The 22,832-nt window shown below is 52.1% G+C and overlaps 1 protein-coding gene across 17 annotated transcripts in view; it reads right to left on the bottom strand.

Moving 5' to 3' along the window:
* NRP2 (neuropilin 2) overlaps positions 1-22,832 on the bottom strand; it is a 120,281-nt gene that overhangs the window by 26,904 nt on the left and 70,545 nt on the right. For 5 of the 17 annotated variants that reach the window (XM_036318967.1, XM_036318963.1, XM_036318965.1 and 2 more), the window contains 5 exons: positions 21,118-21,234; positions 17,857-17,997; positions 6,563-6,825; positions 5,064-5,160; positions 3,883-3,918 (listed from right to left, as the gene is read on the bottom strand). In XM_036318967.1, the coding sequence (XP_036174860.1) occupies positions 3,883-3,918; positions 5,064-5,160; positions 6,563-6,825; positions 17,857-17,997; positions 21,118-21,234 (654 nt within the window). Of the gene's footprint in view, positions 1-923; positions 995-3,882; positions 3,919-5,063; positions 5,161-6,562; positions 6,826-17,856; positions 17,998-21,117; positions 21,235-22,832 lie in introns of those variants that run through there. The other 12 variants (XM_036318964.1, XM_036318966.1, XM_036318969.1 and 9 more) reach the window with 5 other exon arrangements.

Here is a 22,832-nt window from a genome sequence, read left to right as displayed (position 1 = left end):
GGAGCCATACAGCACAGCTGCCTATCTGTAGCCCTGGCAGGGCTTAGGAACACTTCTCTGCCTTTCATCGGAGGATTACGTGCATGAACACCATTTAACCCTCCCTGCGTCTCACAAGTGCTCCCAGCAGAGAGAGAGAGAGAGAGAGAGAGAGAGAGAGAGAGAGAGAGAGAGAGAGAGAGAGAACAGTGGGAGGGAAGAAGCCAAGGAGAGCGGGACGTTGAGGCCAGCCCCAGGTCCCGTGCCCTGGGATGGGGGCCCTGCTGCCGGTGGGCAAGGCCTCTGGGAGGCAGCCAACGGGGAAGGAGAGTGGGGATGGGAAGGGAGAGAGGGGCCTTAAAACCTGACGCACAGAGTCGAACCCCCGCCGGCTCTGTCTCTACCCCACATGGCTCTCTCCCCTGACTGCTCCCCTCCCTGCCCACGAGAGATGCCCCAATGTTCACTTTCTGCTGGTTATTCCGGGTGAAAACGGTGAGGACTTCTAGAAGGTGAAACCCAAGAGATGGGCCCCAGGGCCCTCAGACCTGGTCTGAGACATGTAACCCACATTCGCTGTCATTAACAGGAGACACTGACGCTCCTTTTAGCATCCGTCAGTGGCGACATTCTTTCCCCAACAACCACCGCGCACAAGGGCACCCAGCCTGGGAGTGCCATGGGTCTCTCTCGGGGCGGGCACCAGACCCAGGCCCCGGGGTCTTCAAAGCCCACAGCCTCCAATGTGAACCCCGCCTCCCGCCTCCACTGTGAGCTGCTAAGAATAGCCACCTGGCCACCAACCACGGAACGCTGATTATGGGCTTTATATATTTTTACTGGCTTCTTTATTATTTCTTTTATTGAAAAAAGAAAGGATTGGTGAAGAGGAAACAGTCCATCACCTTAATTACACCCCTTCCACCCCCCCTTCTTCTTTACACACAGATTTTCATTTGTTAAAGCTCAAATTCTAGAAAAAGATACACGACGGTAGTATGTTTATAGCCAGCGCCTAAAACAGGAAAGAGAGAAGAGAAAAAAATAGCGCACACCCAGCTACATTGTTTAAAACGTGACTCATAACAACAGCAAAAAAAGTCTTTCTGAAAACCACGTGACAACTCGGCTTGTTCCTTCTCTCTCCTTGTCCCTTCCCACACGTTACTCTCTCCCCCGATGGCGTGTCCCTCCTCATTACTGACTCACCCCCCGCAGCACAATGACGGGGTACACACTAAGCAGGAAGCACTAGGCGACTTATAGAAAAAGAACATGTTTCGTGGCAAGAAACGAGTAAGAGGCGGAAAATGAAAACAGACTTCAAAATAGGGAAGATCAAGAGTAGCTAATAAGCCCAGGTCCAGAGGCCACTTTTACTGCATTTCCTTCAAGATTTACCCAGCACGTTGGTCTCCCCTGTAAGGAATGAGAATGCTGCCGTCTCATGGTTAATTTATAATGGAAAAGAAGAACAACTCACATTCGAGAACACCTACCGACAATGTAAATGCCTGCTGTTAGCGGTGCGTTAGCATCCACTGTCCGTATCCTGCCTGCCCAAACCCGGTTTCTCTCTCTCGGTGGAAAGGCTGGTTTCATCCCCAGGCACCGTGCCCCCACCAGGTCTGCCCTGCCTGGACCAGGAGAGGAGCCGAATGCTGGTCGCTAGGTTCCACGGGGCAAACGGCCCTCTCTCCACTCCCAAAGGGAAAGCTTTGCTAGAATCCAGAGTTGCATACTGAGGTCCCCTGGGCCTCAGCCCCAAAGAAGGCTCTGGCCCTGGGTTCACTGGCTACCAGTTCGGAGCTCCGTGTCCAACTTGTCCATGGGATTGTCACTACCCATTCTCCATTCTGGGCCTGCTCTCGGCCAGAGGAATAGAGTCTCTGCTCCCCGAGACTTGGTTTCTTCCCTCCAAAGATGCTCTTTATCTCCCAAGACAGCAGCCAGGGGCCAACCCATGCCACCCGTGTCTGCCTTTGCTCAACCCCTAAACCAGCCCGTCGGGAGCTCTGGAAATGCTTACCTTCAAGTCACTAAGATCTGTGTTTATTTTGGCTAAATGAGTGGCATGGCTCTGATGAGATTTCATTATATATATATATATATATATATATATATATATATATATATATATTTTTTTTTTTTTTACAAGGGAACACGACTGGACGGTGAAGCTCCCTGGTAAACACAGCCTCAAGGAGCCCACATGTGCCTGGTTTGTTTATTCTCCTACGGAAGCCAACCACTCCGCCACGGCCACGGGCCTGTCCGTCACAGACCTGGCCTGCGCGTGCGCGCAGAGCACTGTCCCCGGCAGCGGCTGGATGCCTTTGCCCAGCCTCCCTGGGAGCTTCCAGTCTCAACCACCCATGAGAGTCCAGGGAAACAACAGAAGCAGGTTCCACGCGCCAGCACCAATTTACCTTGGGTCCTGAAGGTTAGACCTTGAATTCAACGGTACCCACGCCCATCGCGAGTGAATTCCTCCCCACACTTAAATTCGCATGAACATACATCTCACATCCAAAAAGCACCAATGCAGGCATGGGAATGCTCTTAATAACTTCAAAATGTGCAATGGGGGTGGGGATGGGGCTCAGGGGGGAACGAAGGTGAGAAAGAAAGAGAAGACAGTATGTGTGGGCCTGTCCTTCCCTGTTTGGCTCCCCCCCACCCCTTCCTGTCTTAGGCTGTGGGGGGTGAGTGGCAAATTCGGCGAGCTGATTTCGAGCCAGAGAGCACATTTAGGTGACAAACCGGGAATTCATCTCTTTGCAGCTACGAGCTGGACAGATTAATGGGAGTGAAGATAATGAGTCTAGACTCAGATAGAAAACTGACTTCCCTTATCTCTGAAGTGCTGTCACCTACGGGGTGAGCCCAGCCAGCACAAACAGGGCCCAGCACCCTCACGGCTGTCTGCACAGAGCAGGTTCTGAGAAACCCGTCCCTGGGTGCGGGTGAGGGCCTCTGAGGGTGCTTCTACACCAGGCCCATGAACTGGAGCGCTTCCAGTGGCTTCTAAATGCTCAGCACTGGGACCTGGGTGGGCACTTCAGCAGCGCCAGCCAGCTGGATTGCCAAGAGCCCCACATGTGAGATCCGCCGCGTTATAAAAGCCCAGGCCTAAAGAATGAGAATGCAGCCGTCTCATGCATGGTCAGTCGCCCCAGCATGGGGCCCCCTCACCCCCCCATGAGGCAAACATCCCAAATTCTTCTCTCTTTGACCCGCTCTTATGTACTTTATTAGGAAGAAAATGTCCGTTTCTGGGTTCCAGTCCTCTAAGTGCTCAAATCCCAGCCATCGAATGTGCCTTCCGATTCCCCTCATTAGACGCCAGCTCCTGAATTCTGCAGCTTCTCCTCTTTAGGATGGATAGTCCCTCCTTGAACTGTCCTCCCAACCACACTGCCCGCCCCTGTCGCTAGCCGGAGGTTGAGACCGCTGCCTGGGTACCCTGGAGTTGGGACTGGGAAGAACCTGTCTTCAGGCTAAAATAAATCATTGCCACATCATTTCACTGTTAATTCACTCCCCATTTTTTTTTTTTTTTTTTTGTTGCTGTTCAGTCTGCTCACAGCTTCTCCTTTCTCACCACTCATGCATTTTCTGCCTCATTGCTCCCCGTCGGACAATGCGAGGCTGAAAGGCTTATCTGTAACCTATTTGTCTCTATTAGAGGTTTCTAAACTTTAATTAAACAGGAGACAGGGAGGATCTCAATCCCCCTTTCCCAGCTTCTCCAGGCGTTGCTGGTGCCATCTAGCGGCGGGAAGGGGTGGCGTCTATGTTCTCTTAGGAGACTCGTTACACTTGGAGGTTTATTCTCTCCATCCAATTCACATCACATGAGGGGAAGGAAAAGGCATGCAAAAAAAAAAATTTTTTTTTTACCTTTAAAATTCTCACCTGCAAAAGCTGAGATGGGTTCTGGAAAAAACAAACAGAAAACATTTTGAGTTAGATAGGGGAAGAAAGAATCGGGCGAACACAGGGCATGGCGTAGGTGACTTCCACGGACTGAGTTTGTTTATAATGCCCCTTGGAGAGCGTCCCACGTCCTCCGCATGCCCCAGACTGTCTCACACACCATCATCATGGGGGCCGGGTGGGTGGGGAGAGCTTCGCAAGGTTGCTTTGGAACAAAAAGCCCTTTATGGAGTAACGGGTCCCAGAAGCATTGTAATCAGCCACTTACCGCTGATTACTTTCTCAGAGTCTGGCTGACTCTGAGATGCCCGGGCCTGAGAGCTGCCTGAAGGGACTGGGGGTCCCAGGTGCTCCTGACATCATCACGCGCACACGCCCGGGACCCATGTGCCAAGAAAAGCACTTGGCGAGTTACTACAGTCACCCTGCCGGCTGAAGGCGGGTTCCCTTCCTTTTTGGGATTCCCTCTGGCTTTTAGGAACGTCTGCGGCTGAAGGAAGATGACCAGGGTGCCCTGGGGTGCATATGGGAGGTGGGCTGGCTGCGCTGTGCTTCTGCTTAAGGGGACTGTCATGGTCCCTTCCCATACTGGCCACCTGGTGTGTCATGCTTCATCTTATGATAATTCTGGGAGCTTGGCCATTAGAGGCATTCGCTTCAAAGCAAAATCTAAAATGTTACTTCACATGCCATAGTTTGCCCTGCAATTCATTCATGCAAAAGAACTGCCGGGTAATTATGCTATCACTCTGATATGGCACAGGTACTATTTTTGCTCACCACTGAAGGCTCCCATTAAATCCATCAAACCCCTCCAGCATGTAATTCTGACTGGCAGTTGTTCTCGTCCTCCAGCATTTTCTTTGCTGAAAGCGGGAGTCTGATGATGGGGTCCCGGCACCCCCCAATCTCCATATACTCAGCGCATGTCTATTTCTCAATGGGAACAGGGCTTGAAGGCGTCCCCTCATCAGACATCCCTTCCTAAGACACAGCTACACGCACACCTCCCCTCCGGCACAGGCTGCCGCTGCCTCACCCACAGGGGAGCAACTGTGTCTGAGATGGCGTGCTGCCTCTTCTCGTCTATCCCAGCTCTTGGCGTCCCGTTTGGAAGAACTGCAAAGAGACGGATCGCCACGTACCCATGCAGTTCTCCAGCGGGACGTCGGTGCTTATCCGGATGTCATCGATGGCGATTTCTCCGGAACGTCCTTTTCCGATGACGCCCTCGAACACAATCTGGAAGCCAGAAGAACAGAGGCATGGTTAGCTGAGCTCCCTGGGCCACCCAGTGCCAGGATTCCCAGCTTTCTGTGATTGGTTCAAGTCAAATGCATCTTTGAAGGGATTGAAATATGTATTACAAGGTGATGGACACTGTTGTCTAGTAACTGGAATGTAGTGATGAAAAGAAACACGTTCAGAGTATGTTTAAAGAAGGGTGAAATGTTCCCTAGCATTTTTGAGGTTCCTTCCTCATAAGGCCCAACCCAGAGGTATTTGGAAACTCAGGAGACCTGAGCAGGTGGGGGTAAGGTGAGAAATATACAGTGTACAGGTTTGGATTGCCTTGGGGGTAACACTGTCTTACGGCTCCATTATGACAACTAGCAGGGAAATAGTTTACTGCACACCTACTGTGTGCCAGGCACAAGGATAGCTACAAAACCTAATAGACAAGCCCCTTTGAGAATCTCACAGGTGAGACAAAAATGCAAACAGCTACTGACAATACATTGCATTGATGTTTATCAGCGGGAATGTGGTTGGGGTGGGGAGGAACTCGGGACCCCTCACAACACATAGGCGCCCCTCTGCTCCCTGGCCTTCCCCGCCCCTCCCCCTCCCCCTCCCCAGGTTCTCTCTGCACACTAGCACATGTCCTCTGGCAAGCGAAGCGAGCAGTTGGCTGCCTCACCAGCCATCTGTTGCTGCTTCTCGTCTGGGGAGGAGCAGGTTAATGCTTTGGCTGGTTCTTAGTCACCTCTTCCACAGTGTGTCACCTCTACCCAAGCTTCAGCCACAGCTGCGCATACCCATCTGTGCCTCAGTCTCTCGCTCTGTGGGGCTGAGATAATGGAACTCAACTCCTGGAGCCTCGGGGAGAGAAACCACTCGTTTAGTTTAGAGCCGGGTCTCTCTGGTCTGCTGGCCACGAAGCACACACAGCAACCCGTCCCCTTCCTGTGCTCGCACTGGGGCTGGGACAGGCCTGGGATTGCTCCACTCGCCCCCCCCCGCCCCCCCACCCCGGAGGAGTCTGAGCGGCTCCACAGGCCTCTTCCCTGGGCGTGGAGGGTTTGTTTGTGTTTATTTCCCTGGCTTGTGTGTCCCTTTGTCAGCCTACCGGATAGCAATCTAAACTAAAATGGAGAGAAGAAACATTTGCTGGAGAAGATTTCAGCAATATAAAAGGCAATAGGAGGAACAAAGAACCAAGTCTGGGTGTAGAGATAGGCACACTCTGAATAACAAATAAGAGTGTCATTTAGTTGCCATGGCAACGTGAGAAACACAATGAAAACAGCAGCTTAACCACGTTCCCTAATGATGAATGGGCGCAGACAGCCCTTTGAAATATTGAAATACAGATCACAAGGACACCCGCGGAGGCCCGCACCGGCTCCCGCCACCACCCCACCTGATACTCCATGTCGTAGCTGGGCAAGATGATGCGCCCGTGCTTCCACTCGCTGCCCTGGTCCTCGCGGATGACCCAGAGGAGCTTGCTCTCCTGGCTGGCTTCGCGCACCACCTGCAGCGCCACCCCGCGGCCGCCCGTGGCCTGGTACTGGAACTCCATGCACACCGGGCTTTGGGGCAGGTGCACGGGCGGGCTGATGAGCCGCGCGTACTGGCCCTCTCTCCGCCCGTCGCTCTGCAGCCGCAAGAAGTTCCTGTCATCTGGGGGGGAACAAACCAAACAGGGGTTCCTGGTAAACGCCTGGGAAAGACACCCGCTTGCAGCTGCTGCCCCTCCCGCGAACAGCTGGGGCCCGAGTTGGAGTGTCTTGTTTTTTCAAGTCCTGGCTCTCCAGGCCCCACCTCCCTTCCTATGGCTCCTTCAGAGCCTTGATTCAGATACTGGGCCCTCTTGAGGCCCTTGAGTCTTTCTGTCTCTAGCCAGTCCCTCCTGCCTATTCCTGGGCATCACTGTCTTTGAGCCACTTTTACGGAGGGTACCTGGCAGGGCTGGCCCGATGTCTCGGCTGGTCGTGTCTACTTGTCTTCTCTCTCTAGACCAGGGGTGGGCAAACTTTTTGACTCGAGGGCCACAATGGGTTCTTAAACTGGACCGGAGGGCCGGAACAAAAGCATGGATGGAGTGTTTGTGTGAACTAATATAAATTCAAAGTAAACATCATTACCTAAAAGGGTACGGTTTTTTTTTTTTTTTAGTTTTATTCATTTCAAACGGGCCGGATCCGGCCTGAGGGGCCGTAGTTTGCCCATGGCTGCTCTAGACCCTAAGAGGCCAGATCCGCATCTCCTTCATCACTGGCTTACCCAAGGGGTCGACGCAGTCTACTGTGCCGCGTTGCAAGGGGGTGAGGTGGCTCTGGACTAGAGCCTGGCGCTGGCCAGGTGGTGTATGCTCTGAGCCTTTATCATCTTGGCTGGGCACTGTCCAAATGCAAAACATTTAAAACCTTCTGTCTCCGCCAGCGTTGCTCGACGGTGCCTGGGTGACCGTCAATCAGAAGCCTAGTGTCAGTTTCGAGAGAACAGGGGATGATGGGTGAGTGGGGGTGATTCTCGGGCTCCACCCCCTTCCCTGCCCGGCCTCGGGAGGCCTGAACTTGGCCTTTCGCACACACTACTAGGCCAACACTGCTCCCATCATCACGGACGAAGGCTATGTGTTTAGTAGAGGACATACACATGTTGGAAAGTTAAGGTTTCTCCCATCCAAACGTTCAGAGGACGGGCCTTTTAGCTGATGAGTTTTCAAATACATCAGACACGATGTGAAAGACCGAGTTCCTCTCCCCCTTTGCAGACCTCAGGCCCTGCAGACACAGGTATGGGACCTGCACCTGCAAATCCAGCTCGTGCGGGGGGAGGGGGTTCTGGCCACGCGTACAGAGAGCGAGGTGGCCCCTGAGGAGAACCCTCACTGGCTCCTGCTGGCCCTGAAACCGCTCGGGCTGGTCACTTCCGCAGGAGGGCAGGGATCCTCGCCGCACGCACCCCGCACGTCAGCCACCTCGGGGTCCTGCTAATGGGAGACGTGCACGGACTTTCTCAGCAGGGTCTGTGAGCACCTGGGGCTTGTTGGGGAAGGACAGGCCAGGACTTCAGAGCTCAGAAACCACTGGTTTTGTTACTCCTGCTGACATCATGTTTCTCGTGAGAGCTGAGCCTGCGACAGTCCCACCATCAGAAACAGCCCCTGCCTCCCCTCCTCCAGTCACCTCGCGTCTCTTCTCTAAGCCCCTCTGGGTAGAGCCTCTGGATTACGGCTCTAGAAGCTCCCCCGCCCTGAATCAAAAGAGAGCCGCTTAGGATGCATAGTTGGGATTCCACTTTGTGTCTCCTTAACCAGGGAAAGCCATGTCTGTCTAACACCCCACACCATGAGACCTCTCCAAGGCCAAAGTCAGCACAGAGACCCAGGCAGCTGCCTGCAGCCGAGATTGTTGATGACGGTGATCTGTGGAGGGAGGAGACACCCGTGCCACAGCCAGACACGCAGTGCGCTGCTAACCTATGCTTCTCCCATCAGATCTCATTACCGCCGCTGTTAATGATAATAATTATGTCGCATCTGCATAATGCTGTACAGGTTACAAAGCATGTTTGCACGCGCTATTCCATTTAATCCTTGCCACATGCGCGTGAGCTCGGTTCGCTTCATCTTACTTTGCACAGGATGAAAGAACTGAGGCTCGGAAAGGCTCAGGGGACTTGTCCAAGGCAGAGAGGCCACTGACTATAGAGCCGGAAGGTGCTCCCACCTTCACACAGCACCAGGGACCCTGCCCCAAGCCCGGCAATCAGTCACACCCTATGCAAGGCGCTTCCCACGGGGCCTGGTCCCCTTCCTCCTCTTCCCCGTATCGCCTCCCTCCCTGCCCAATCCGAAGAGCCCACCTGTTAGACTAGTCTTTCCCCTAACCCTCCTGGCACGTTTCAACATTAATACCTCCCTCCCCTGAACAACTCGAGCATTTACAGACCGTACTACTCCTTGTACCTTGTGTGTAAAAAGACTGGAGGCCGTTTTTTCCCCCCATGCATTTCAGCACATAAACACCGGCTGCTATACTTATACTAAAATTTAACTGTTTCTTGTGTGATTTTATTATCTCCCCCGTTAGATAAACAGGTCCTGGTATCACACACATAAGGCTTAACAGGGCTTCTTCTCACCGGCCCCTAGATAGTGACATGTCTACGCCACTATTAAAAATAAATGTTGTTCCCATGAATGGCTGAATGACACACACATGGGTGAGGAATGATAGGAGGCTATGCATTGGAACTAAGAACAGAGAATCAGCTAGCCTCTGGCGTTCCCTCAGACTCATGAAATATCTTCACCATACCTCCCCCCACCCCCGCCCCCGCCCGGGCCAACAGCCCTTTTCAAAAGTGAGGTGAACTAACAACAGCAGGGGGACCTGTGGACATCCCAGCCCCGGAGCTACAGGTGAGAACCCCCCAAAGGCTCCCCCCGCTGCAGTCCTTTCCAAGCCCTGACTGTTTCCACCTGATACAAAGGCAGCCAGCTTTCTGAGACTTATTATTCAGCCTTCCTCCTTCACAGTTTCACAAATAAGACCCCCTTGCTGCCTGAAAATTGCTTGGCAGAGATACTGTCACTTGTGTGAATTTACATTAAGCGGGCCGGGGAATCCTGGCATAATGGGTAGGATTTAGGAAGTAAAATGTGCGAGGAGGTGTAAAGAGCAGGGCTGGCTGGGTGTTATCTGGGTCTGTTGCACTTACCCATCCTGTTGCTAAAACTTCGACACAATGAGGCCAAAGGTTTCACAGACTGCTTCTCCCCCGCCCCGAGCTCAGCCCCTTCCTACCCGCCCCCCCGCCCCACCCCCTCACAATAAGATGATAGTCGCTATGCATGATTTAAAGGGCCACTGGAAGACCAGGGAGTTAATGCTGGTGGCGTGCTAAGCACGAGCAGCTGAGGGATCATAATTCAGTGCTGACATCTGAGCTAATCCACTAGTTTGCAGAATCTCGAGACAAGCAGGCCTCTGAATTTCACTGAGTTAAATCGTTTGTGCCCCACTTGTCTGTTAAGTGCTATGAGCTCGAGGGGAGAAAGATGATATGTAAATTTAGGGAATTAGCAGTAGACATCAGTCAGAGGGACGCTGGGCTGCAGAATGTCCATGCCTGCCTGTCACTGAGAGACCTGATTAGAACCAGGACATCATGCAGGAATGGCCGAGACCAGGAAGATCCGGGGAGGGGGAGAGGAGAAGCAGGGGGAAGGGAGCGGATGTTAACTGAGCACCTACTATATGTCAGCTATTACACTGGAGGCTTCATCTGCCTATCTTATGGAATCCTCCCTGCGAAATAAGGATCATTTTCTTCATTTTTTACCAACAAAAGAAAGCGAGGCTCAGAGAACTGAAGTGGTGTGCCTCAGACCCCAGCTACAGAGTGATAGAAGTAAGCTATGGGCCCTGATCAGTCTGAGTAAAATCACCTGAGCATGGCCTCGCACCTGGGCTGGAACCCTAGCCTAATCCTCACTCATCTGCTAAAGCCTCAGTCTTCCCATCTGTAAAATGGGTGTAACAACATCATTACTGCCTAGGGTTTGAGGAGGAACTGGAACAAGCCGTGCACAATGCTTTGCACAGGAACAGGGACATGGTAAGAGCTCGATATAAATTATGGCCTTTTATCACGACTACTATGGCTATCGACACTGCCTCCTATGCTTGCCTTTTTGGTTTTTTTTTAGAAAGAAAAATGGTTGGAAGAGCACCAATAACTTGGGAAGACCAATCCAAGACTCAAAGGGAAGGATGGTTTGGCCTGAGGACAGTAAAAACGTTTTTAGGAATAAGACAGTTCCCAGATCCATCATCCTAATCCCCAAAACTGGGCAGCCCCAGATTGTGCATCATGCACGATTTACCACGTATCTGTGTGTGAACCTGTGCTAGATGAAATAAAGTAACACATGATCCTGGAACTCGAGGGGGCCTCATGAGACGGCTTACAGCAGGCCAGCCCTGCTGTCCAGAGGAACGAGGCCGAAACATCCAGAACAGCTGTCCACCCTTTGCTTTAAACTTCCCAGGGAAGGAGTTCCCACAGGCCATGTGGACAATGTGTTTCCTGGGTCGCAACCCTAACTGTCAGGAGCTTCTTAAATTCAGTTTTACATTTTCCTGCTGTCACTTTAGACACATGTCCTCCTTCCATCCCTGAGGGAGCACAGCCCAAGATCTGTCTTCTGACTTAGAAACACTGTCACTCGTGAAGAACGGGAGACCCTTAGTCTTTGCTTCCTCAGGAAACACAACCCTTGTTCCTTTAAACATCCACTTTGCAGGCCTTCAGGTACAGGGTGGGTCCCCACTGACTCTTCTCTTAGCGAAGTGTCTCTGTTCCTTTAAGTCAGGGCACCCACTTCAGTGCTACAGTGAGGCACACGTGTGAAAGTGAAGTCTGTTCCCAAACACAGAGGGACTGCTAGGTACACACTGGCTGCTGATGACCAGATAGAGCAAAGGGTTGGCATGGCATGACATGGGGGTGTGTGTGTGTGGGGGGGGCTACCTTAGTGATTTCCTTGGACTTTAAGGATGAGCCCTTTGAATTGCTGACAATTAACTAGCTGAGAACCACCTGTGACTGGCGGCTGTCTTCTTGTTCTCCGACCTGGTGGCAGTGATGCCGGCAATGGATAGCTTCCCACAGAAAGACAACGGGAAGGAAATAGGTTCAGTTGTTGAAAGAGAATGTAGAAATAATGTCCCCGAGATACAATCCCTCTTCTCCCAGACCTGACACGCTTGGGAGGCGTTTGCGGAGGGTCCCTGACTCCAAGCATCTGCTGTTGCCCTCGACGCAGGGAAAACCCCCACGTGGGAATGAACAACGGGAGTTCGAAAGGGCAGGGAGGAAGCGCAGAGGACAGGGTCCTCAGGCGTCTTAACCTGCGGCCGCCTCTACAAGGGCCTCCTGATACTTCACCTGGCGATTTACGGCCACATCTGGCTTCAGCTGCGCGAGTGCGTTGTGAGCCCGTGACAGCATCTGGCCCAGCAGCCACGGAACCACGGCGTCCCCACCTCACCAAACCCTGAAATAAACCACCAGGCGGGTCCTCCTGGTGATCACAAAGCCAAGCACGCCATCTGTCCATTGCGTGCCTCTCCTGGCTAGCTTTGCGCCCTCCTGCTAGAGCCACCATCTGAAGGAATATTTAGTGCTGCAGGAGACGCAGGCGCTTTGTACAGGTCATGCTTAAAACATGAGTCAGCCCCTCGGCTGGCCTCCCAAGGTCAATCTGTCTCGCTGAGGTCCTCAGATTAACAACCAGCGACAGGAAACACTGACGTTGGATGAACTCAGCGGGATGTTCTCAAGGTTTACAGCTGACCGTTTTGTGGACAGTCTGGGATGTCAGGCCCGGTCCTTGCAGGAGCCTCCCTGAAGCTGTTTTGGTATGTCGGCGTTCAGGAAGGTTTTGCAATGGAGGCGGTCTTGCTATCACCCCACCCCTGTGTTATTTATTCACACACTGCTGGGGACTCAAGCAATGATGCCTTAAAAAAAAAAAAAAAAAAGAGTAATTGCTTCTCCTCTCTACTGCTGTCTTTTCCGCAAAGCCGAAGAAGTGTTTCCACCTCCTTAATGAAGGACCTCTATGCTTCTTTTTCCAGTTGAAGTTATTGCTTGAATATTGGCTTTCTTTTAGCCAAGCTGTTCCTGGTCTTTAATTATCTGCCATGATTTAAGCCTGAGAAGTTCCTGTCTCGGTATCTGCAGTGGCTGCAGAGCCGCAGCCAAGCCACAGCAGCCTCTTTCTCAGGACAAGTCAAGCGAAAGCCAATCCCGTGTCTGCTACCGTTGGCCCCATCTCTGGGGAAGGTCCTTCGAGCTCAGAGAGTTGCTTTTTAATTCATGGAGTCACCAGTAGTTTTCTGACAAAGATCATGCCCATCACAAGCCAGTTCATGCATCAGTTATTCCCTTTGATTTCTCTGCACCCATCGCCCACCATCCTGGCCCACACTTCATCTTCTCATGCGTGTCCCACGGTTTTGGTCTTCCATTCTAATGGAGTTCACTCAATGGCCCGGTCTGCACCAACAGCCCATGTCTACCACGTGCTTTTGGTGGGATAGCCACCAGGTGTAAAATTCAAACATTGCCGAACATGGTATCCCTGATTCGCTCTCACTTGAGATTGTTTTTGAACCCAGAGGAAAGGTCCTGTTCTCTCAACCCAATAAACATGAACGTAAGCCAACCAACGCTGTCCTTTCCCACTGGCAGACCATTCCATGTAGGCTTTGCCCGTTCTCTTTATATCACATCCACGATTTGAACTTACTGAAATGAAGTCACACTGTACCCACCCTTCACGAGGTCAACAAGCGTGTACAAGAGCACACACACCTGCGGGTACTGAAGCTGACCTGGCATCGTACCTGTGCCTCCAGTTGTTTTGTCTCATTCCTGACAACAATAATAACAACAACAAAAACAATCAGTATTCTTCCTATTATGGGTATGGCTTCGGATTGATTTAGGATGCTCTTTCTGATTGAATGAAATAGCCCCTACCCTATCCAATGCTATGTTACTTGCTTACTGTATGAAGGTTGTACACGGAGGTAAAACGAAACAATGAGCCAGATACCAGCCACGGACCACTCCCATCAAGGGATAATATGGATGGCACATCCCCCTCATCACTTGCTTCTTGCTTTGCACCAAACCAAGGAGCAACAGCAGCAGCAGCGAGGGTCCCAGAGGTCACCCTCAGGTCAACGCCTGATGGCGCTGGAGCAGCAGTCGCCAGGGCAGCGTGATGACGAGCAGGCCCTATACCTGCACTGTCCCAGGCAGCATGGCTCTCGTGCCCCTGAACCATGGCTGGGTGAAGAAGGAACCAGAGTTTTAGCTGTATTTCATTTTAATTAAATTAAAATAGCCACACGTGGCTAGTGGCTGCCCTGTTGACAAAGGGCCATCTCAAGGACTTTTTGGCCTTGTTCTCTAAAGACCTCAATCTGATCTTCCTCAAAACTCCCACTAGGGGACACTTTCTGTGTTCTCGTAGCTACAGAGAAAAGGCAGAGTGGCTTCGGGCGACCATGGGACGGGCTCCTCTGTAACCAGCAGGGGTCAGCGAATTGGGAACAGGGTCCCCAGGGACAGGCTTCCCAGGGACGGGTGTGAACACACTCCGGGCTTCTGAGCACAAGCAAAGAGCTAAAAAAAGAAATTCCAAGCGGCTTGAAAGACTATCTTGAAAAACAAAAACAGTGGAATGGAACCAGTGGGTGTCCTGTCAGCCTTAAGCAACCACCAGCGCTGGCCAAAAGAACAGAACTAATTGCTTACTTAAAAGGAAAAGAAAAAAAAAACAAAACAAGAAAAAACACACAAAACAAAACATGAGAAAAGAACTAAATCAGAAAATATCTAAGGAATGTAAGTCGTTTCCACAGACACTTCTAACCAAATGGCCTGTGTATGCGATTTCAACATGGCTATTTTCTTTCCTGCCTTCTTTTTTCTCCCGACTCGACGGAGACACCTCCTTTCTTAAATGTAATTACTTGTGTTTACCCATCGAATGAGGGGATAAAACATATGGCGCACTTCTCTTAAGAGTGGGGTGGGCTCCTCTCTGTGCAGTGGTGACCTGTGGGGGACACAGCCACTTTCAGGTCTGACTTGGAAGGTCTGGCCACTCTGATCCCATTAGCATTTACCCTGCCCCTAACCAAGCACAGCTGTTTCCTCTCTCCCAACTGCTCCCCTCCGGGCCCCTTTTTTTTTTTTTTTTTTTTTTGAAGGAGAAGAAGAAGAAAGGAAGGACCACCCTGAACAGAAAGGGCTTTCTCTCCTCTCCTACTTAAAGCCTGAGACCCAGTTTTGCCAGGAGAAGGAACATGGGAAATACAGCACATGCTTTTGTAAGTCATCAGCGGGCAGGAGGAAGGGCTCTGAAGACAATATTATGATTCTGTTTTCTGGAGGCAAGTTACAAGTGCCACTTTTCCAAACTTCAGGGCTTCCTCTGGAGGAGGAAAATAATTATTTTCTTTCTCAATATCTTAGGGGAAAAACACCACTAGATCGAGTAGTTCCTTATGGCCCTAATTTTCCTTCCGTCCCCATCCAGCCAGCCACAGGTTGGAATCCTGCCCGCTTTGCAAGCTTGCTCCAAAGAGCCCTACCAACCGCAGGCTGCAATGCATCGGCCGAGTGAGGATAAGGACTAGAATTCCCAACCAGTAACCAGGGCACTCAGGGACGGGGCAAGGGCTGGGCCAGGGGGAGGCAGAAATGAGCAAGCAATGGGCAGGGGTAAAGGCCAGAGTCAAAGGGAGTCACTGAAGCTCTCCCTGAAGTGTCCCTTCCTAATTGGTGGCCTTGCAGCCTGGCCTGGGAAGGCCTCAGACATTCTTAGAGAACATCTGCTCAGAAGAGTGCAGGGAAGAGGCTGAATTATTGGACAGGACCTGAAGATGAATGCTGGGTAAGAGCCAGGAAAGGTCTCCATGCTGTATCAGCCATGTCCCTTTATTCAAACTGCCTCTGCCAAGCTCCCCTCTTACGCACACATGCGTGCCTATAAACCACAACCACACACACAGATCTATAGACACAGGCACAGAGATTCATGCACAAAACACACGCACAGGCATACACATATTTATCCATACATCTACATCTATACAGAAAAACACATGATATATGCACGTACACACATACACAAAACAAACACCTTGAGAAAGAAACATACGTACACATATGTACCCACAAATACACACATGTAAACACGAGGCATACACACACACAAACACTCAGACACATACCCTACAAATCTTTAAGATAAAAAGTGGGGGTTAGGAGAACAACCAATTAATTGGGCCAAGTCTCAAAGGAGAGGAAATAAAATGAAAAATCCAGGCTGGGTTATAAAAATAAGTTTTTTTTTTTTCCAGCGTGCAGGAGGCTCATTATATTAATTAAACATTATTGCAGTGAAGGAGAGGAGGGAGGGTGATTAAGGCTGGGACAGGGTAAGTGCTCTCTCCCGTTGCCCGCGGCTGCGCCGATCCTCAGATATTAATCTCTCCGAGCACTCGAACGCTGAAGAGATAAACACTTGAAATATGAAAATGTTTTTCTCTAGAGCAGACGCTGTGACCCTCTGGGAAAGCAAGTGCAGGCCGTGTCAGGAGGCGGCCGCAGCGCCCTCCCGGCGTCTGTCCTACTGCCTCCCCTGGGGACAGGGGACACTGCCAGTTCTTGCAGTGAGGGGCAGGGGGCAGCTCCGGGGGACCCTGCAGAAGGGGCGGTCCCTTCTCCCTTTATTCTCTAGCCAGGCAACATTTAATCTGCTAATTTCCAGAGTGAATCCCTTTCCTCTCGAATGCTGGGGGGCGGGCGGGGGTGAGGTGGAGGGGGTGGCGCAGGGGTGGGGGGACCTACGGCCCAGGCCAGGGGTGTGGGAATTGAAAGCGAATGCCCGGTGTTTGTGACGACCTGTTGTTAAATTATCTGGGATTTTGCAAGCCGGTTGTTAAACGCAAGCACTATTAAAAATTAAATGATAGAAAGTTACAAGTAAATAAATGAGATTACAAACTCAAGATAATAAATTCCTTAAAACTCAACACTTCCTAATTATTTTAATATGATTTACCGGTACCTATGCTCCCAAGGTTATTTGCATGTATCACATCTACCTGAGGGGGAAACTACGGGGTGCTGTGTTCCCCCCCCAAGCCCCCCTCCCCGCCCGCCCACTGATGGCTGGTGGCTTGAGTTCAGCTACAGCAGGAGAAACTGCAACCCTGAAGGTGGCCCTCAGCGCAAAGCAGGCCTTTTCATCCTCGGAGAGCTGCTTGGAAGCATGCACCAGAACACCCCTGTAGCCGCGTGCAGCCCCGGACATGGCAGATGACCTGCTTCTATCTATTCCAGTGATGGCGAACCTTTTGAGCTCGGCGTGCCAGCATTTTGAAAAACCCTAACTTAACTCTGGTGCCGTGTCACCTATAGAAATTTTTTGATCTTTGTAACCATAGTAAAACAAAGACTTATATTTTTGATATTTATTTTACATATTTAAATGCTATTTAACAAAGAAAAATCAACCAAAAAAATGAGTGTCATAGGTTCGCCATCACTGAAAGGGCCCAGGCAACGTCCAGGGGCCAGAGGCTTTCGGACTCGGACTCTGCAGGACAGCGCCAGGCGGCTCTCCTAGACACCGGTGGGCATGGCAGCATTCAGGCCCTCGACGGGGCTCGCCGCAGAAGCCATGCCACCCTGGGAGAAGGTAAGGCCGACTCTCGGCCCGCGGCTTCCTGACGGGCCACTTTAGGAACAATACCCAGCCTGACAAGAGGCTCTGTGATGCTGGCAGCGAGGACCGGCCGGGAACAAGGGGACATTGACTCATGGCATCTCCTAGACCTCCCCACGGCCCTTCCTTCCTTCCTCTTCTTTTATCTTGGCCTCTCTCCCTCCCGCCCAGCTCCCAGTCCGTCCTGTAATCACAGGCGAGGGCAGGAACCACCAACCCGCTACTCTGTGGGGTGACGTCGTGAGCGAAGACCGTGGTGGTTTGCGGGCAAAGGGCAGAGGGTTGCTCTGTGCTGGGAAGTTAGGAAGCCTGCCCGAGGGTCTGAGCGGAGAGCGTGGGGAAGGCGAGCATGAACGCTCTCCTCTCTGCACTCGCAGCCGGCTTACCTGGGAACGTGCGGTCATTGGGGCTGGTGCTGCTGGCCCAGGTGCTCCGGAGCCACTTGGCGTGGTCGTAGATCCAGCCGCAGGCCTCCTCGGGGAAATCGAAGTTGCAGTTGAATCCTGAAGGGAGCTGAAAATCTTTGTCTAAAAGAAGAGAGAGAGAAAAAAATAACCCAAAGGAACGCCAGTGAAATGGGTTCAGAGAACAGCCACCGTGGTGCTATTTCAATGGCTGGCAAGGCCTGAGTGCAGAGCAGAGAAAGAAGGCTCCTTTTCGCTCATTCATGTCACTCCTCTTGGCGGTCGCTGGCTTTCGGGTCAGCCTTTGGTCTCATCCTTCCCAGGCACGAAAGCCAAGTCTGCCCGCGGTTCCCATTGTGAGCGATCACAAAGGAGGCCACCGAGTGGCTTCGGGCTCTCCCTGGCCTCTCTGTCCACCTCGGAGAGCAGACCAATGTGAAAATCGCTGCTCCCTACACGCCAGAGAAGAATGCTCCCCAGGGCCTCGGTGGAAGGCTGGCCCCTACCCACCTGGCTCTCGGGAGTGATGGGCAGCCCGGTAGCATCCAGAGAGGCGGGAGGGAATGAAGGACAGGGAGGAGAAAGTGGACACCGAGACAAGGCCGGCTTGTTTGCGCCCCTTCCCCTCCTGCGGTAGGTCTCTCGTTTCAGAAGACCGGGCCATTTCCACATCCCGGGGGAGGCGCTGCCAGGTGGCATGGTAGGGCAAAGTGAGGGAACCGGACCAGCCGGCCGCCCACTTGGCGCTGACCCGGAGGAAAAGGGATTGCACAGAAGGCTGGGTCCAAGGTCAGTAGAGGGTGCATCCTCCTGGGAGTCCTGGAAGCGGCCACCCATGGCTCGCCCTGGCTGCTCAGTTGTTCTCGGGCCTGAGCTAGAAGCCTGAACCTGACGCGTCGTTTTGAGGGTCCACTCGGCTCTAAAAACCAAGACTGAGCTGGTGCTACATGGGTGATGAAGTGGGGGTGGGTGGAGGTGGGCGAAAAGAGGAAATGGGACAAATATGGACGCTTGCGCTTGCCAGAAGGGCCTGTGGAGATGGCAGGAAGGTGTGGCCAGTGCTGGCAGCAGAGAGGAAGTGGGGTCCCTGGCCTTTCCACTTCCCTTCTCAGGGTTCCCAGGGAGGAATTTCCGCGGAAGGCCTCAGACGTGGGCTAGGAGGTCTGAAGTGAGTAACAGGCTGGAAACAGATGGCTCCCACCACGGAGGGGAGGAGGGCACGCCTCTGGGGGCGAGGGCAGGGCTGGCCTCCGCGCAGAGGGCCACCGGGCGCTACCGGGCCCTGCTCATGCCTCTCCTTCCCAAGAGGGAACGTGGAATGTTTGCCCACCGTGGGCCAAAGTCAGCTCGAGTAGAGAAGAAACACATGGAATCTATTACAGCATCAACCTGTGGCTTGGAAAAGTCAGCTCTTAGCCCTCACCATCCCCTTCTCCCGGCCATTTCTGAATTTCTATTTTTCCGTTCAAAAAATATGGAGTAATTCAATATACCGTAATTCCTCTCTCATGTTTACATGCATCCTGTATCTCGGGAACCAAATTCCACAAAGGGGTCTTGTGCAGAAGAAGAGGGAAGGGAGGAACCACCAAAGAAACCTCAAAGGAAACAAACCGCTACCAACAGGAAAATTATATGAGACTTCTGAACGTTTGCAGAACCCTCACATTTTCCTTTGGGCTGCCATTGAACTAGAAGCCCCGCCCCCGCCCCCGCCCAGCCAACCCTGCTAACCCGACACCATATATTCGCTCCCTATGCATTCTACTTTTGGCCCTCAAACTATCTTAAACATGTCTTGGAAGATTCTCCAAGTCTCCTTCTCCTCTTGATAAAACAAAACAAGTTCATTAAAATGTCAGGATTCTGTATTCCACTCACCCCGACCAACAGTGTCCCTCCACCCACACAATGCACAAAAGCACATTCCTAAAAGCATATGCATTAAATTATCATTTTTCAGTCACACAACTTCAGCATTTATTTTTGGCTTCCCTCCCATTCTTCTTCGCAGCCTTTTTTTTTTTTTTTTTTTTTTTGAGTTGGCCACTCCATCAGCGCAGTCCCTCCGACTGTCAGGCCGCTGAGTGTGCGGGTCCGGCAGACTCCACCGTCCACCTATGGAATCGGCGTTGCGTCTCTTATGTCTCTATCACTTCCCAAGTCTCTTCACCAATTTTCCCTCATTTTGTTTAATGAACATTTAATAATGGTCAGTAATTTACTGTAAATGGAGGCTGTCAAGCATGAACTTCCAGCCAAAAATGCCAGGTGTTCCAAAATTTGTGGTTTGTTAGGAATGTCCTCAGACTCCGCTCCTTAGCGGTATGATTTAAAACCTGTCACACTTTTGGTCTCTGCCAATTGTTTCCATCGAATGTGGGTATGTTTAGGAGACGGGATGAGAGGAGTCCAGATTTCCCGCGTGACGAGGAGGGGCCCTGTGACTGGGAGGAACTGAGGTGCCTTTTGACACGTCCGCTTTTGTCACTGACCTGCACTCACACCCCACGGAGGACTCGCGATCCCATGGAGTCATAATGATGACACTTTTGCAATCAGTGGTGGTGAGGACAGGGAAATGCAATTAAGGAATGGTTAACTGCTGAGTTAACCTTGACTATGGGGCTCCCTGAACCATGTCACCTCCAGATTTTCACCTGACTGTATTGTGAAGACACGGCTTAGCAGGAACAAGGATCATAGATGTGGATTCTAACCACGTGAAGTGAAGGCTAGAGAAGAGGACTTCTTGGAGGAGGAGTCCTCTTTAAATGGACCCTTATGCCTGGCTGTGGTGGCTCAGTGGTTGAACACTGACTATGAACCAGAAGGTCACAGTTCGATTCCTGGTCAGGGCACATGCCCGGGTTGTGTGCTTGATCCCTAGTGTGGGGCTTGCAGGAGGCAGCTGATCAATGATTCTCTCTCATCACTGATGTTTCTCTCTCTGTCTCTCCCTCCCTTCCTCTCTGAAATCAATAAATATATATATATATATTTTAAAAAATGGACCCTTATCTCAGCTGATGATCACTGAGTTTGTGCCCATAGGGCTGTACAGGTAGTTCCAATACTGATTGGTTGGAAATGGCCATTGCCCCAAGCCCCTGAGTACCTGCACTTCCCTGACCTCTGACCCAGCGACCCCCAGGTCCTTGCCCAGTCACAGGTCAGCCTCCATCCCCACTGGTCAGCACCCCTGCCTTCCCGGATGAATGCGACGCTGACCCCAACCCTCACCGTCCTCAAAGCTGCAGTTCTCCCCGCACTCCGTGGCCTCCTCGTCAATGGGATACGGGGTGGTGGTCTCTTCGCTCCTCACGGTGGGTCCCAGTGTCTCCACGGTGGGCTTGGCATCTGCGTGAAGGCAAAGGAAGGGGCGTGAATGCTGCATTCAGCAGCCAGCACTGAAACGCAGCAGGAGGGAGAGGCCCCACACCAGGTTTCCTGTCTGAGTGTGGGCCCTCAGAGAAGGAGAAGAAAGGCGGGACACAGGCACCCTGAGGCCACCCCTGTGTGCCGGCAATGATGTCGGGGCGTTGTCTGAGCTGAACGAAAATGGGCTCAAGCTGCAGAAACAGCCCGGACAGAGGCCCCGATACAAGCCCCTGCTAAGGCCTTCCTGCCCAGCAGAGGCCCTGAGGCCAGCATGAAGGCCACGCGAGACAGGGCCACACGAGACAAGAATGAATGTGGGCGACGCTGACCCAGAGGCAGGGCTAAGCCACACTCCGGGTGGTCCGTTAAGACGGAAATGTGGGTGAGCAAACACACAAAATGAATGACGCTCATCAAAACCAGTTTGCATGCATCTTGCTGAATGACCTGAGCTTCGGTTCAGAGGAAACCTAGCGCCTACCTGTGCCCCTCCCCTTGGGTGGCAGCCGACATGCCTTCCAGCCTCACCCCTGCTTTTGCGTGAACACAGAACTTTGGGAACCAGAGCTCACCCCACCTGGGCGGCACAGTCACCAAAGCCGTAAGCAAGGCCGGTGCCTGGGGGGTGTGATCCCCGACACTGCTGTTCACGTTTGCACAAAAGCAACGGAAAGGACTGCGGATTCGAAGGGACTCAGACTTCCCTTGGTGGGAATCATGTGGGGCTGAGCCTTCAGGAGCTGAACCTGCTCCTTGGCGCCATGTGTGTGACTAGGCGTCTTTGTGAGGCCCCTTCAGGAGACCATGTAATAAACAATAAGGCGTGGCAGAGTCAAAAGCTTCCTAAATTCAATAGCTGCTGCCAGGCAGGCTGGGGGTTGGGGAGAGTCAAGGATGGGACAGAAGGTGGTGCAGGGGACCTTGCCTGCCTGATTTAAGGGGCCACCAGGACTGGCTCCAGCTGATTGAGGCCCTGAGGGATGGGGGTGAGGAAGAGCGGAGAGGTGGCCAAGTGTGGCCAGATCTTGCAAAAAAAAAAAAAAAGAAATCCCCCCACCCCCAAATCCAAGAATCCCCATGGAAAACCTCCAGACTTATCCATGTTGGCAACTTATTCAAAATATTATAATAACTAGAATGCAACAAAACCGGGCTGGGCCCAACCTGGCTGCAGGCAGTCAGTTCTGACCTGGTGATTCATTCACCTCTCCATTCACTTGTTTATTTGCGCACCCCAGTCATTCATTCAGCAACCGTTTGTGAAATGAATTAAACCGTGAGTCAGGCCCTTGGTGGGGCAAAAAGGAGTGCTGGTGACTGGTGTTCAAACCCATGTGTCGTGGGGCGGGGTCTTTGTCCCAGAGCTGTGCTCCCACGAAACTCCCCGAGTCCGCCCAGGCGTGGTTCCTCCCATTTCTGTACCTGCTCCTTGGCGCCATTGTGTGTGATCAGGCGTCTCTGTCAGGTCCCCTTCAGGATACCGTTTAATAAAGCCAGGAGCTGAAGGAACTCGCTAAATATGCTGAAACCCTTTTTCACGGTTGATTTCCCATCTTTCTGCTATTAAGTACTACGCA

The sequence above is a fragment of the Myotis myotis genome, unplaced genomic scaffold, assembly GCF_014108235.1.
Source record: "Myotis myotis isolate mMyoMyo1 unplaced genomic scaffold, mMyoMyo1.p scaffold_m19_p_8, whole genome shotgun sequence".
Classification (NCBI taxonomy): domain Eukaryota; kingdom Metazoa; phylum Chordata; class Mammalia; order Chiroptera; family Vespertilionidae; genus Myotis; species Myotis myotis.
Note: the sequence above shows the minus strand (reverse complement) of the source record. Positions and strands in the feature narration are given on the sequence as shown.